This window comes from Embiotoca jacksoni, unplaced genomic scaffold (assembly GCF_022577435.1).
Source record: "Embiotoca jacksoni isolate LCO1_2020_lvr unplaced genomic scaffold, fEmbJac1.0.p SCAF_68, whole genome shotgun sequence".
NCBI lineage: Eukaryota > Metazoa > Chordata > Actinopteri > Embiotocidae > Embiotoca > Embiotoca jacksoni.
Window position 1 is genome coordinate 451,860 of NW_027185423.1, and position 14,892 is coordinate 466,751.

The window sequence follows — 14,892 nt, forward strand, 5'->3', positions numbered from 1 at the left end:
ATTTACACTAGACCGTAGTACGATAACGACTTTATTTACACTAGACCGTAGTACGATAACAACTTTATTTACACTAGACCGTAGTACGACAACAACTTTATTTACATTAGACCGTAGTACGATAACAACTTTATTTACACTAGACCGTAGTACGATAACAACTTTATTTACACTAGACCGTAGTACGATAGCAACTTTATTTACATTAGACCGTAGTACGATAACAACTTTATTTACACTAGACCGTAGTACGATAACAACTTTATTTAAACTAGACCGTAGTACGATAACGACTTTATTTACACTAGACCGTAGTACGACAACAACTTTATTTACACTAGACCGTAGTACGATAACGACTTTATTTACATTAGACCGTAGTACGATAACGACTTTATTTACACTAGACCGTAGTACTATAACAACTTTATTTACACTAGACCGTAGTACGATAACAACTTTATTTACACTAGACCGTAGTACGATAACAACTTTATTTACACTAGACCGTAGTACGACAACAACTTTATTTACATTAGACCGTAGTACGATAACAACTTTATTTACACTAGACCGTAGTACGATAACAACTTTATTTACACTAGACCGTAGTACGATAGCAACTTTATTTACACTAGACCGTAGTACGATAGCAACTTTATTTACATTAGACCGTAGTACGATAACAACTTTATTTACACTAGACCGTAGTACGATAACAACTTTATTGACATTAGACCGTAGTACGATAACGACTTTATTTACATTAGACCGTAGTACGATAACAACTTTATTTACACTAGACCGTAGTACGATAACAACTTTATTTACACTAGACCGTAGTACGATAGCAACTTTATTTACATTAGACCGTAGTACGATAACAACTTTATTTACACTAGACCGTAGTACGATAACAACTTTATTGACATTAGACCGTAGTACGATAACGACTTTATTTACACTAGACCGTAGTACGACAACAACTTTATTTACACTAGACCGTAGTACGATAACGACTTTATTTACATTAGACCGTAGTACGATAACGACTTTATTTACACTAGACCGTAGTACTATAACAACTTTATTTACACTAGACCGTAGTACGATAACAACTTTATTTACACTAGACCGTAGTACGATAACGACTTTATTTACACTAGACCGTAGTACGACAACGACTTTATTTACACTAGACCGTAGTACGATAACGACTTTATTTACACTAGACCGTAGTACGATAACGACTTTATTTACACTAGACCGTAGTACGACAACAACTTTATTTACACTAGACCGTAGTACGACAACAACTTTATTTACATTAGACCGTAGTACGATAACAACTTTATTTACATTAGACCGTAGTACGATAACAACTTTATTTACACTAGACCGTAGTACGATAACAACTTTATTTACACTAGACCGTAGTACGATAGCAACTTTATTTACACTAGACCGTAGTACGATAACAACTTTATTTACACTAGACCGTAGTACGATAGCAACTTTATTTAAACTAGACCGTAGTACGATAGCAACTTTATTTACATTAGACCGTAGTACGATAACAACTTTATTGACATTAGACCGTAGTACGATAACAACTTTATTGACATTAGACCGTAGTACGATAACAACTTTATTTACACTAGACCGTAGTACGATAACAACTTTATTTACACTAGACCGTAGTACGATAACAACTTTATTTACACTAGACCGTAGTACGATAACAACTTTATTTACACTAGACCGTAGTACGATAACAACTTTATTTACACTAGACCGTAGTACGATAACAACTTTATTTACACTAGACCGTAGTACGATAACAACTTTATTTACACTAGACCGTAGTACGATAACGACTTTATTTACATTAGACCGTAGTACGATAGCAACTTTATTTACACTAGACCGTAGTACGATAACAACTTTATTTACACTAGACCGTAGTACGACAACAACTTTATTTACACTAGACCGTAGTACGATAACGACTTTATTTAAACTAGACCGTAGTACGATAACAACTTTATTTACACTAGACCGTAGTACGATAACGACTTTATTTACACTAGACCGTAGTACGATAACGACTTTATTTAAACTAGACCGTAGTACGATAACAACTTTATTTACACTAGACCGTAGTACGATAACGACTTTATTTAAACTAGACCGTAGTACGATAACAACTTTATTTACACTAGACCGTAGTACGATAACGACTTTATTTACACTAGACCGTAGTACGATAACAACTTTATTTAAACTAGACCGTAGTACGATAACAACTTTATTTACACTAGACCGTAGTACGATAACGACTTTATTTAAACTAGACCGTAGTACGATAACGACTTTATTTAAACTAGACCGTAGTACGATAACAACTTTATTTACACTAGACCGTAGTACGATAACAACTTTATTTACACTAGACCGTAGTACGATAATATCAACTTTATTTACACTAGACCGTAGTACGATAACGACTTTATTTACACTAGACCGTAGTACGATAACGACTTTATTTACACTAGACCGTAGTACGATAACGACTTTATTTAAACTAGACCGTAGTACGATAACAACTTTATTTACACTAGACCGTAGTACGATAACGACTTTATTTACATTAGACCGTAGTACGATAACAACTTTATTTACACTAGACCGTAGTACGATAACAACTTTATTGACATTAGACCGTAGTACTATAACAACTTTATTTACATTAGACCGTAGTACGATAACAACTTTATTTACACTAGACCGTAGTACGATAACAACTTTATTTACACTAGACCGTAGTACGATAACAACTTTATTTAAACTAGACCGTAGTACGATAACAACTTTATTTACATTAGACCGTAGTACGATAGCAACTTTATTTACACTTGACCGTAGTACGATAACAACTTTATTTACATTAGACCGTAGTACGATAACAACTTTATTGACATTAGACCGTAGTACGATAACAACTTTATTTAAACTAGACCGTAGTACGATAACGACTTTATTTACATTAGACCGTAGTACGATAACAACTTTATTTACACTAGACCGTAGTACGATAATAACTTTATTTACACTAGACCGTAGTACGATAACAACTTTATTTACATTAGACCGTAGTACGACAACAACTTTATTTACACTAGACCGTAGTACGATAACAACTTTATTTAAACTAGACCGTAGTACGATAACAACTTTATTTACATTAGACCGTAGTACGATAGCAACTTTATTTACACTTGACCGTAGTACGATAACAACTTTATTTACATTAGACCGTAGTACGATAACAACTTTATTTACACTAGACCGTAGTACGATAACGACTTTATTTACATTAGACCGTAGTACGATAACAACTTTATTTACACTAGACCGTAGTACGATAACGACTTTATTTACATTAGACCGTAGTACGATAACAACTTTATTTACACTAGACCGTAGTACGACAACAACTTTATTTACACTAGACCGTAGTACGATAACAACTTTATTTAAACTAGACCGTAGTACGATAACAACTTTATTTAAACTAGACCGTAGTACGATAACAACTTTATTTACATTAGACCGTAGTACGATAGCAACTTTATTTACACTTGACCGTAGTACGATAACAACTTTATTTACACTCGACCGTAGTACGATAACAACTTTATTTACATTAGACCGTAGTACGATAGCAACTTTATTTACACTAGACCGTAGTACGATAACGACTTTATTTACATTAGACCGTAGTACGATAACAACTTTATTTAAACTCGACCGTAGTACGATAACGACTTTATTTACATTAGACCGTAGTACGATAGCAACTTTATTTACATTAGACCGTAGTACGATAACAACTTTATTTACATTAGACCGTAGTACGATAACAACTTTATTTACACTAGACCGTAGTACGATAATAACTTTATTTACACTAGACCGTAGTACGATAACAACTTTATTTACATTAGACCGTAGTACGATAGCAACTTTATTTACACTTGACCGTAGTACGATAACAACTTTATTTACACTCGACCGTAGTACGATAACAACTTTATTTACATTAGACCGTAGTACGATAGCAACTTTATTTACATTAGACCGTAGTACGATAACAACTTTATTTACACTAGACCGTAGTACGATAACAACTTTATTTACACTAGACCGTAGTACGATAACAACTTTATTTACATTAGACCGTAGTACGACAACAACTTTATTTACACTCGACCGTAGTACGATAACAACTTTATTTACACTAGACCGTAGTACGATAACGACTTTATTTACACTAGACCGTAGTACGATAACAACTTTATTTACACTAGACCGTAGTACGATAGCAACTTTATTTACACTCGACCGTAGTACGATAACAACTTTATTTACACTCGACCGTAGTACGATAACAACTTTATTTACACTAGACCGTAGTACGATAACGACTTTATTTACACTAGACCGTAGTACGATAACAACTTTATTTACACTAGACCGTAGTACGACAACAACTTTATTTACACTAGACCGTAGTACGATAGCAACTTTATTTACATTAGACCGTAGTACGATAACAACTTTATTTACACTAGACCGTAGTACGATAATAACTTTATTTACACTAGACCGTAGTACGATAACAACTTTATTTACATTAGACCGTAGTACGACAACAACTTTATTTACACTAGACCGTAGTACGATAACAACTTTATTTACACTAGACCGTAGTACGATAACAACTTTATTTACATTAGACCGTAGTACGATAGCAACTTTATTTACACTTGACCGTAGTACGATAACAACTTTATTTACATTAGACCGTAGTACGATAACAACTTTATTTACACTAGACCGTAGTACGATAACGACTTTATTTACATTAGACCGTAGTACGATAACAACTTTATTTACACTAGACCGTAGTACGATAACGACTTTATTTACATTAGACCGTAGTACGATAACAACTTTATTTACACTAGACCGTAGTACGACAACAACTTTATTTACACTAGACCGTAGTACGATAACAACTTTATTTAAACTAGACCGTAGTACGATAACAACTTTATTTACATTAGACCGTAGTACGATAGCAACTTTATTTACACTTGACCGTAGTACGATAACAACTTTATTTACACTCGACCGTAGTACGATAACAACTTTATTTACATTAGACCGTAGTACGATAGCAACTTTATTTACACTAGACCGTAGTACGATAACGACTTTATTTACATTAGACCGTAGTACGATAACAACTTTATTTAAACTCGACCGTAGTACGATAACGACTTTATTTACATTAGACCGTAGTACGATAGCAACTTTATTTACATTAGACCGTAGTACGATAACAACTTTATTTACATTAGACCGTAGTACGATAACAACTTTATTGACATTAGACCGTAGTACGATAACGACTTTATTTACACTAGACCGTAGTACGATAGCAACTTTATTTACACTTGACCGTAGTACGATAACAACTTTATTTACATTAGACCGTAGTACGATAGCAACTTTATTTACACTTGACCGTAGTACGATAACAACTTTATTTACATTAGACCGTAGTACGATAACAACTTTATTTACACTAGACCGTAGTACGATAACAACTTTATTTACATTAGACCGTAGTACGATAACAACTTTATTTACACTAGACCGTAGTACGATAACAACTTTATTTACACTAGACCGTAGTACGATAACAACTTTATTTACATTAGACCGTAGTACGATAACAACTTTATTTACATTAGACCGTAGTACGATAACAACTTTATTTACACTAGACCGTAGTACGATAACAACTTTATTTACACTAGACCGTAGTACGATAACAACTTTATTTACATTAGACCGTAGTACGATAACAACTTTATTTACACTAGACCGTAGTACGATAACAACTTTATTTACACTAGACCGTAGTACGATAACAACTTTATTTACATTAGACCGTAGTACGATAACAACTTTATTTAAACAAGACCGTAGTACGAAAACGACTTTATTTACACTAGACCGTAGTACGATAATAACAACTTTATTTACATTAGACCGTAGTACGATAACAACTTTATTTACACTAGACCGTAGTACGATAACGACTTTATTTACACTAGACCGTAGTACGATAACAACTTTATTTACACTAGACCGTAGTACGATAACAACTTTATTTACACTAGACCGTAGTACGATAACAACTTTATTTACACTAGACCGTAGTACGATAACTACTTTATTTACAATAGACCGTAGTACGATAACAACTTTATTTAAACTAGACCGTAGTACGATAGCAACTTTATTTACACTAGACCGTAGTACGATAACGACTTTATTGATTATATGCAGTACCTGTGTGTACTATATGCAGTACCTGTGTGTACAGTGTGTACTATATGCAGTACCTGTGTGTACTACATGCAGCACCTGTGTGTACAGTGTGTACTATATGCAGTACCTGTGTACTATATGCAGTACCTGTGTGTACAGTGTGTACTATATGCAGTACCTGTGTGTACTATATGCAGTACCTGTGTGTCCTATATGCAGTAGCTGTGTGTACAGTGTGTACTGTATGCAGTGCCTGTGTGTACTATATGCAGTATCTGTGTGTACTATATGCAGTACCTGTGTGTACTATATGCAGTACCTGTATGTACAGTGTGTACTCTATGCAGTACCTGTGTGTACAGTGTGTACTATATGCAGTACCTGTGTGTACTATATGCAGTACCTGTGTGTACAGTGTGTACTATATGCAGTACCTGTGTGTAGTATATGCAGTACCTGTGTGTACTATATGCAGTACCTGTGTGTACAGTGTGTACTATATGCAGTACCTGTGTGTAGTATATGCAGTACCTGTGTGTACTATATGCAGTACCTGTGTGTAGTATATGCAGTACCTGTGTGTACTATATGCAGTACCTGTGTGTACACGCTGCCACACAGCGAGCAGCTCCACTGTAGCTGCAAGAACAGGAAACACACCACATGACCTTGGACCTGACCCTCAGTGCACTTCTGCTCCGTACACCACTGACCCAGATGCATGCTGGGAGCAGGAGGAGGCTGGACACAGCTGACGGAAAACAAACACACAAACATGTCAACAAACAACAACAAAAACAAATCAATACAAGACTTTAATTGGTCGACAGTTACCTGGAATCTCCCAGAGAGACGACAGTGATCGAGCTGACAGGTAAGAAAGTGCAGTACACACTTCCTGCCCTGAAACACACACACACACACACACACACACACACACACACAAATACACACACACACACACACACTGTACAGAATATATATACAGGAGCAGAAAAAGCTCCAACATAATGCTATTAAATGTGAGTGTGTGTGTTACCTGGACAACCTCCTCTGGACTGTACACAGTAACAGAGTGTTGCCAGGCAACAAGCCAGGTGGGTAGGAGGCGTGGCTGAAGTCCAGGTACACCTGGAGACTCCTCCCAGTTTGGTCACACAGTGTGAGACGCATATCTGAAAACACACGAGCACACAGGTAAGTACACACACACACACACACACACACACACACACACACACACACACACACAGAGGTACACACACACAGACACACACAGTGAAAATTAGAGCAGAAATTGTTTAGACTTCTTTGTGTTTCTACCTGTGTGTGTGTGTGTGTGTGTGTGTGTGTGTACCTGTGTGTGTGTGTCCTGACTTGGAGGACCTGTCCCTCAGGCCGATCCGTTCTGACACCAGTCCCTGGACACTCACCAGCTCTGAACTGAAACAGATGAGAAGTGTTCATGGAAGCTGCAGTTCCTCCGACAGCCAGAGGGGGCGACTGACCAGTTTACCTGCAGTCCGCCACCTCAGAGACGGACAGGACAGCAGGAGACAGACGCTGAACCTGCAGAGACACAGTTTAAACACACTCCGGGTCCTGGAGATAAACAGCACAGGTCCTCACAGGGACACAAATACCTGTTACCTGTCTGAAGGTGTGCAGCAGCAGTGGGCGTGTCAAAGTGTGGAACCTCCAATCAGATCTGACCTGAAGGGTGGAGTCGGTGTGGAGCTCCACCCCGCTCCGCCCAGAAACTCTACAGCCAATCAAAACACTTGGATCCTGATGGACAGACACACGGACCAATCAGCTGCCAGGATTTTCACATTAAGATCTCGTTTATCTTCTAAATTAAGTTTACATAGTTTCACTCCGTTAACCTGACGGACCCGCACCTCTGTGGCCCCTCCCCTCAGTGACATCATCACAGGTGTCTCTACCTGAGTGTTGGCAGCGATGAGTCTGTAGAAACGTCCCGGCTGGAGGACGGGGAACCATCGACAGGACACACCTGTGAACAACACCACCACCTTGTCCCCGCCCTCTCTCTCTGCCTCTCGGTCTGTCATTGGTTCGTTTTTTGGGTCCCGCCCCCAGCTGACCACTGGACCAATCACAGTAGCTCGGACCGAGAAGCTCATCCTCAGCCCCGCCTCTTCCTCCTTTAATCCCTCCCCCGTGTTCCTCCAAGTCACACCCTCCTTCTGCTCCACCCTGATCACCATGGAGACACAGGGCCGGGGGCCGCCGCCCACAGAGCCTGTTGTCACGGTAACAGAGGAGGCAGAGACATCTGCTTCTTCTTCTCTTCTTCTCTTCCTCCCTGTGGCCTCCTCTTCTTCTTCTCCTGTCTCTTTACTCCCAGTGACATCACCTCCTGAGTCCTCCCCCTTTTGATGCAGGTGTGTTGCCATGGCGACAGATGGACTCAGAATGTGGACGTGGTCCAGAGAAAACTGCAGGTAAACTCTGTCAGACACACACAGATTACAAGGTGTGTGTGTGTGTGAGTGTGTGAGTGTGTGTGTGTGTGTGTGTGTGTGTACCTGCAGTGTTTGTGTGTGATGAACCTGTCTTGATCCAGGTGTTGGATGGAGGGGAAATCTGATTGGAGGAATCTCTCCGTTACCATGGTGAACTGCAGGACACACACCAGACAACCTGCGACACACACACATGTTATTTTAGACTACAGTCTGTGACCTGTGTGTGTGTGTGTGTGTGTGTGTGTGTGTACCTGTCCAGGCGGTGTTGAAGGATGCCCTCTGACCTCCCTCGTCCTCCTGGCTGGTTTCCGTGACGACACAGGCCACTCCCCCCGTGGCGTCTGTGAGCTGCAGAGTGTGTCTGAACTCTGACCTGTGAGATGGAAGCTGCAACACGCCGACCAGCAGCAGGGGGCGCCGCCTGCAGGGCAGCACACAGGGCACACTTAACACACCACTCTGTGACCAGCAGGGGGCGCCGCCTGCAGGGCAGCACACAGGGCACACTTAACACGTTACAAGTCTGTGTCACCTGACACCGTCTCCTGTCCCCACGTCAGATGACACAGTCCTGCAGGACCAGGACAGGGACGAGTTGATCTGGGACCTGGTCAGACCGGATCCATCAGGGGACAGAAGAGACCTCAGAGACACCGAAGACCAGCAGTCCACCTGCAGGAACCCAAGGAGCTCCGAGACACTGAGGACCTGATGGACAGACGCATCCACCGAGTACTGCAGGGACACAGAGGACATGAAGGACTCAGAGGACATGAAGGACTCAGAGCACTAGGGGACAGTGACAGGTGTGGATGTCTACCTGTGTCAGAGGACAGGTGTGGAATTTGTCCAACATCTCTGAGTAGATGTCTCTCCGTCCCCGTCCTCGTTGTGTCCTCAGCATCTCCATCAGTCTCCAGGACAACACACACACACACTGCAGGCTGGGGACCAGGCTGAGACGGGGACAGAGAGACATGCGTCTTCAGCCAATCGGACGGGCAGACAGGTGGGACAGTGTCCAATCACAGACGAGGAGACAGGTGGGACGCCCTCACCTGTGCGAGAGCTGCGAGCTCAGATGACACGCCCACAGGTACTCGGACACGCCCCTGTTTGTCTGCAGCAGTAACCGTGGCAACGCTCCGTCACCTGGACAGCGGGGGGAGCGCGGAGCCCCGCCCACCCTGCTGAAGGCCGTGACCCTCAGGCTGGAGCGCAGGCAGGCGCAAAGCATGCTGGGAGGGAAGTCGGGACAGGGCCGGAACAGGAAGTGGACATGATGCAGCTGCAGAGGACGATCAACAAAACATTATTAATCACAGACCAGATCAATCACAGATCAATCACAGATCAATCACAGACCAATCACAGACCAATCACAGACCAATCACAGATCACTGGAGCTCTGACCGACTCACCTCCACCTGGTCTCCTGCTCTCAGGCTCCGCCCCAACGCCGGCTGGTAGGCCAGACACAGACCCACTTTTCCGTCAAGCACGTACAGCCCCGCCCCTTCACTCACCACCTCAGTCACTGTGCCCTATCAGAGGAGAGGGGCGGGGCTTAGCACACAGTAAATACAAAATGCTGACAGCCAATCAGAGCTCAGAGTCCCCTCACCTGGTAACTAATGACTGTGGACTCCTTCAGCCTCACACCTGATTGGATGACGTACCCCTCAGGCTCCGCCTCCTCACAGTCCTCATCATCAGCATGTGACATCATCAGCAGGGGCGTGTCCGGTTGTGAGTGTGTGTGTTCAGGAGTGTGTGTGTGTTCCTGTGTCAGTGTGTAGTTGGTGTGTATCTCTGAGCGCTCCGTCACACACAGGATGTTGTTTCCTCTCCAGCCTCGCAGGACACACACACGCAGAGCTGTCACACACACACTCTGACCAACACACACACACCGAGACCAGCTGAGCCTGCTGACGTCCTGCAGACACACAGAGAAAGAGAGACAGAGACAGAGAGACAGAGAGACAGACAGAGAAAAACAGACAGAGACAGAGAGAGACAGACAGACAGAGAGACAGACAGACAGAGACAGAGAGACAGACAGGTCAGAGAAATGGACAGGTCAGACAGAGAGACAGACAGGTCAGAGAGACAGACAGGTCAGAGACAGACAGACAGACAGGTCAGAAACAGCCCCCCCCTCCGGTGTGTGTCCTACCTTGACGAGGACCACCAGTGTGTGTGATCCGTCCCTCAGTGTGAAGCAGAAGAAGGTTGTTCCTGCGACCACCAGCAGAGGGCACACCGAGCCCACCTGCCCCGACACCGACACCCGCTGACCTTTGACCCTGGGATGGACAGACAGATCAGACACAGCTCACGCACACAGTCGGAGGTCAGAGGTCACGTGGCCCACCTGTTGTTCAGTAACCCTGCGGCCGCTCTGACTCCCACCGCTCTGCCAAGCCCCGCCCCTCCTGCAGCACCGGCAGCCAATCCCTGCTCAGGACACAGACACAGCAGCACAGGAGAGCCAATCAGCTCCAGCCAGCCTCCGGCCTCCCTGAGCGGCCCCGAGGCATCATGGGGGATGTAGTTCCAGTGAGGCAGGAAGACGGGATGATTGAGCCATGAAGGACAGGGAGACAGGCACTGTAGAGACAGACAGGTGAGAGACAGAGACAGGTAAGACAGAGACAGGTGAGAGACAGACAGGGGAACTTTTCAGTGAGTATCATGTCACTCACACTCTGTGACCCACCTCACACCTGACGCTGCCGCTGCTGTCCGTCAGCCTCCACTCTCCGCCCCGCCCCTCTCTCAGACAGCCAATCAGCAGCAGGTTGACCCTCTGCAGGGCCCACTGTCCAGGCAGAGAGAGCTCCGCCTCCCTCTCCCACGCTCGCTGCTGATTGGTGCTCCAGGACAGGTTACTGACACAGGCCAGGTGCTGCTGGGAGACGAGCTGGGAGACAGACAGCAGCCTGTGGACAGACAGCAGGACACGTATGACCGTGACGTCATGTAGCGTGATCTGTGACTGTGATGATGTCAGCAGGTGTGCAGGTGTACCTGTAGCTGACAGGTAAACTGTGTGTGACACACATCTTCTCCTGGATTTTCTGCACCGCACACACACTGAGCTGACACACACCTGAAACACAACAACACACACACCTGAAACACAACAACAACACACACCTGAAACACAACAACACACACCTGAACACAACAACACACACCAGAAACACAACAACACACACCTGAAACACAACAACACACACCTGAACACAACAACAACACACACCTGAAACACAACAACACACACCTGAACACAACAACAACACACACCTGAAACACAACAACACACACCTGAACACAACAACAACACACACAACTGAAACACAACAACACACACACCTGAAACACAACAACAACACACCTGAACACAACAACAACACACACCTGAAACACAACAACACACACACCTGAAACACAACAACACACACACCTGAAACACAACAACAACACACCTGAACACAACAACAACACACCTGAACACAACAACACACACACCTGAAACACAACAACAACACACACCTGAAACACAACAACAACATACACCTGAAACACAACAACACACACCTGAAACACAACAACACACACCTGAACACAACAACACACACCAGAAACACAACAACAACACACACCTGAAACACAACAACAACACACACCTGAAACACAACAACAACACACACCTGAAACACAACAACAACACACACCTGAAACACAACAACACACACTGAAACACAACAACACACACCTGAACACAACAACACACACCTGAAACACAACAACACACACCTGAAACACAACAACAACACACACCTGAACACAACAACACACACACCTGAAACACAACAACACACACACCTGAAACACAACAACAACACACACCTGAAACACAACAACACACACACCTGAAACACAACAACACACACACCTGAAACACAACAACACACACACCTGAAACACAACAACACACACACCTGAAACACAACAACACACACACCTGAAACACAACAACAACACACACCTGAAACACAACAACACACACACCTGAAACACAACAACACACACACCTGAAACACAACAACACACACACCTGAAACACAACAACAACACACACCTGAAACACAACAACACACACACCTGAAACACAACAACAACACACACCTGAAACCCAACAACACACACTGAAACCCAACAACACACACCTGAACACAACAACACACACCAGAAACACAACAACACACCTGAACACAACAACAACACACACCTGAACACAACAACAACACACACCTGAAACACAACAACACACACACCTGAAACACAACAACACACACACCTGAAACACAACAACAACACACACCTGAAACACAACAACACACACCTGAAACACAACAACACACACTGAAACACAACAACACACACCTGAACACAACAACACACACCAGAAACACAACAACACACCTGAACACAACAACAACACACACCTGAACACAACAACAAACACCTGAAACACAACAACAACACACGCCTGAAACACAACAACACACACGCCTGAAACACAACAACACACACCAGAAACACAACAACAACAACACACACCTGAAACACAACAACAACAACACACACCTGAAACACAACAACACACACGCCTGAAACACAACAACACACACCTGGACACAACTACACACACCTGAAACACAACAACACACACCTGAACACAACAACACACACCAGAAACACAACAACACACCTGAACACAACAACACACACACCTGAAAAACAACAACACACACCTGAAAAACAACAACAACACACACCTGAAACACAACAACAACACACGCCTGAAACACAACAACACACACACCTGAAACACAACAACACACACTTGAACACAACAACACACACCTGAACACAACAACACACACCTGAAACACAACAACACACACCAGAAACACAACAACACACCTGAACACAACAACAACACACACCTGAACACAACAACAAACACCTGAAACACAACAACAACACACGCCTGAAACACAACAACAACAACACACACCTGAAACACAACAACACACACGCCTGAAACACAACAACACACACCTGAAACACAACAACACACACCTGAACACAACAACACACACCTGAAACATAACAACACACACCAGAAACACAACAACACACACCTGAAACACAACAACACACCTGAACACAACTGAAACACAACAACACACAACTGAAACACAACAACACACACCTGAAACACAACAACACACATAAACAACAACACACACCTGAAACACAACAACACACACCTAAAACACAACAACACACACCTAAACACAACAACACACACCTGAAACACAACAACACACACCCGAACACAACAACACACACCTGGAACACAACAACACACACGCCTGAAACACAACAACACACACCAGAAACACAACAACACACACCTGAAACACAACAACACACACCTGAACACAACAACAAACACCTGAAACACAACAACAACACACACCTGGAACACAACAACACACACCAGAAACACAACAACACACATGCCTGGAACACAACAACACACACGCCTGAAACACAACAACACACACCAGAAACACAACAACACACACCAGAAACACAACAACACACATGCCTGGAACACAACAACACACACGCCTGAAACACAACAACACACACCAGAAACACAACAACACACACACCTGAAACACAACAACAACACACACCTGAAACACAACAACACACACCTGAAACACAACAACACACACTGAAACACAACAACACACACCTGAACACAACAACACACACCAGAAACACAACAACACACCTGAACACAACAACAACACACACCTGAACACAACAACAAACACCTGAAACACAACAACAACACACGCCTGAAACACAACAACACACACGCCTGAAACACAACAACACACAC

General features: G+C 43.0%; 1 protein-coding gene across 1 annotated transcript in view; it reads right to left on the minus strand.

Annotated features, from left to right (window-relative positions):
* The window catches only part of ctc1 (CTS telomere maintenance complex component 1), a 212,201-nt gene extending 197,990 nt beyond the window's left edge, over nucleotides 1-14,211 (minus strand). The window contains exons 1-18 of the mRNA XM_069175485.1: nucleotides 13,856-14,211; nucleotides 11,931-12,035; nucleotides 11,620-11,842; nucleotides 11,275-11,510; nucleotides 11,077-11,206; nucleotides 10,522-10,836; nucleotides 10,319-10,441; nucleotides 9,956-10,185; nucleotides 9,718-9,853; nucleotides 9,430-9,632; nucleotides 9,149-9,318; nucleotides 8,958-9,072; nucleotides 8,352-8,880; nucleotides 8,056-8,193; nucleotides 7,922-7,974; nucleotides 7,763-7,848; nucleotides 7,445-7,580; nucleotides 7,003-7,156 (exon numbers count right to left, since the gene is read on the minus strand). Of these exons, the coding sequence (XP_069031586.1) occupies nucleotides 7,003-7,156; nucleotides 7,445-7,580; nucleotides 7,763-7,848; nucleotides 7,922-7,974; nucleotides 8,056-8,193; nucleotides 8,352-8,880; nucleotides 8,958-9,072; nucleotides 9,149-9,318; nucleotides 9,430-9,632; nucleotides 9,718-9,853; nucleotides 9,956-10,185; nucleotides 10,319-10,441; nucleotides 10,522-10,836; nucleotides 11,077-11,206; nucleotides 11,275-11,510; nucleotides 11,620-11,842; nucleotides 11,931-12,035; nucleotides 13,856-14,208 (3,435 nt within the window). The 5' untranslated portion in view covers nucleotides 14,209-14,211. The remainder of the gene's footprint in view (nucleotides 1-7,002; nucleotides 7,157-7,444; nucleotides 7,581-7,762; nucleotides 7,849-7,921; nucleotides 7,975-8,055; nucleotides 8,194-8,351; nucleotides 8,881-8,957; nucleotides 9,073-9,148; nucleotides 9,319-9,429; nucleotides 9,633-9,717; nucleotides 9,854-9,955; nucleotides 10,186-10,318; nucleotides 10,442-10,521; nucleotides 10,837-11,076; nucleotides 11,207-11,274; nucleotides 11,511-11,619; nucleotides 11,843-11,930; nucleotides 12,036-13,855) is intronic.
* Nucleotides 14,212-14,892: the final 681 nt, after the last annotated feature.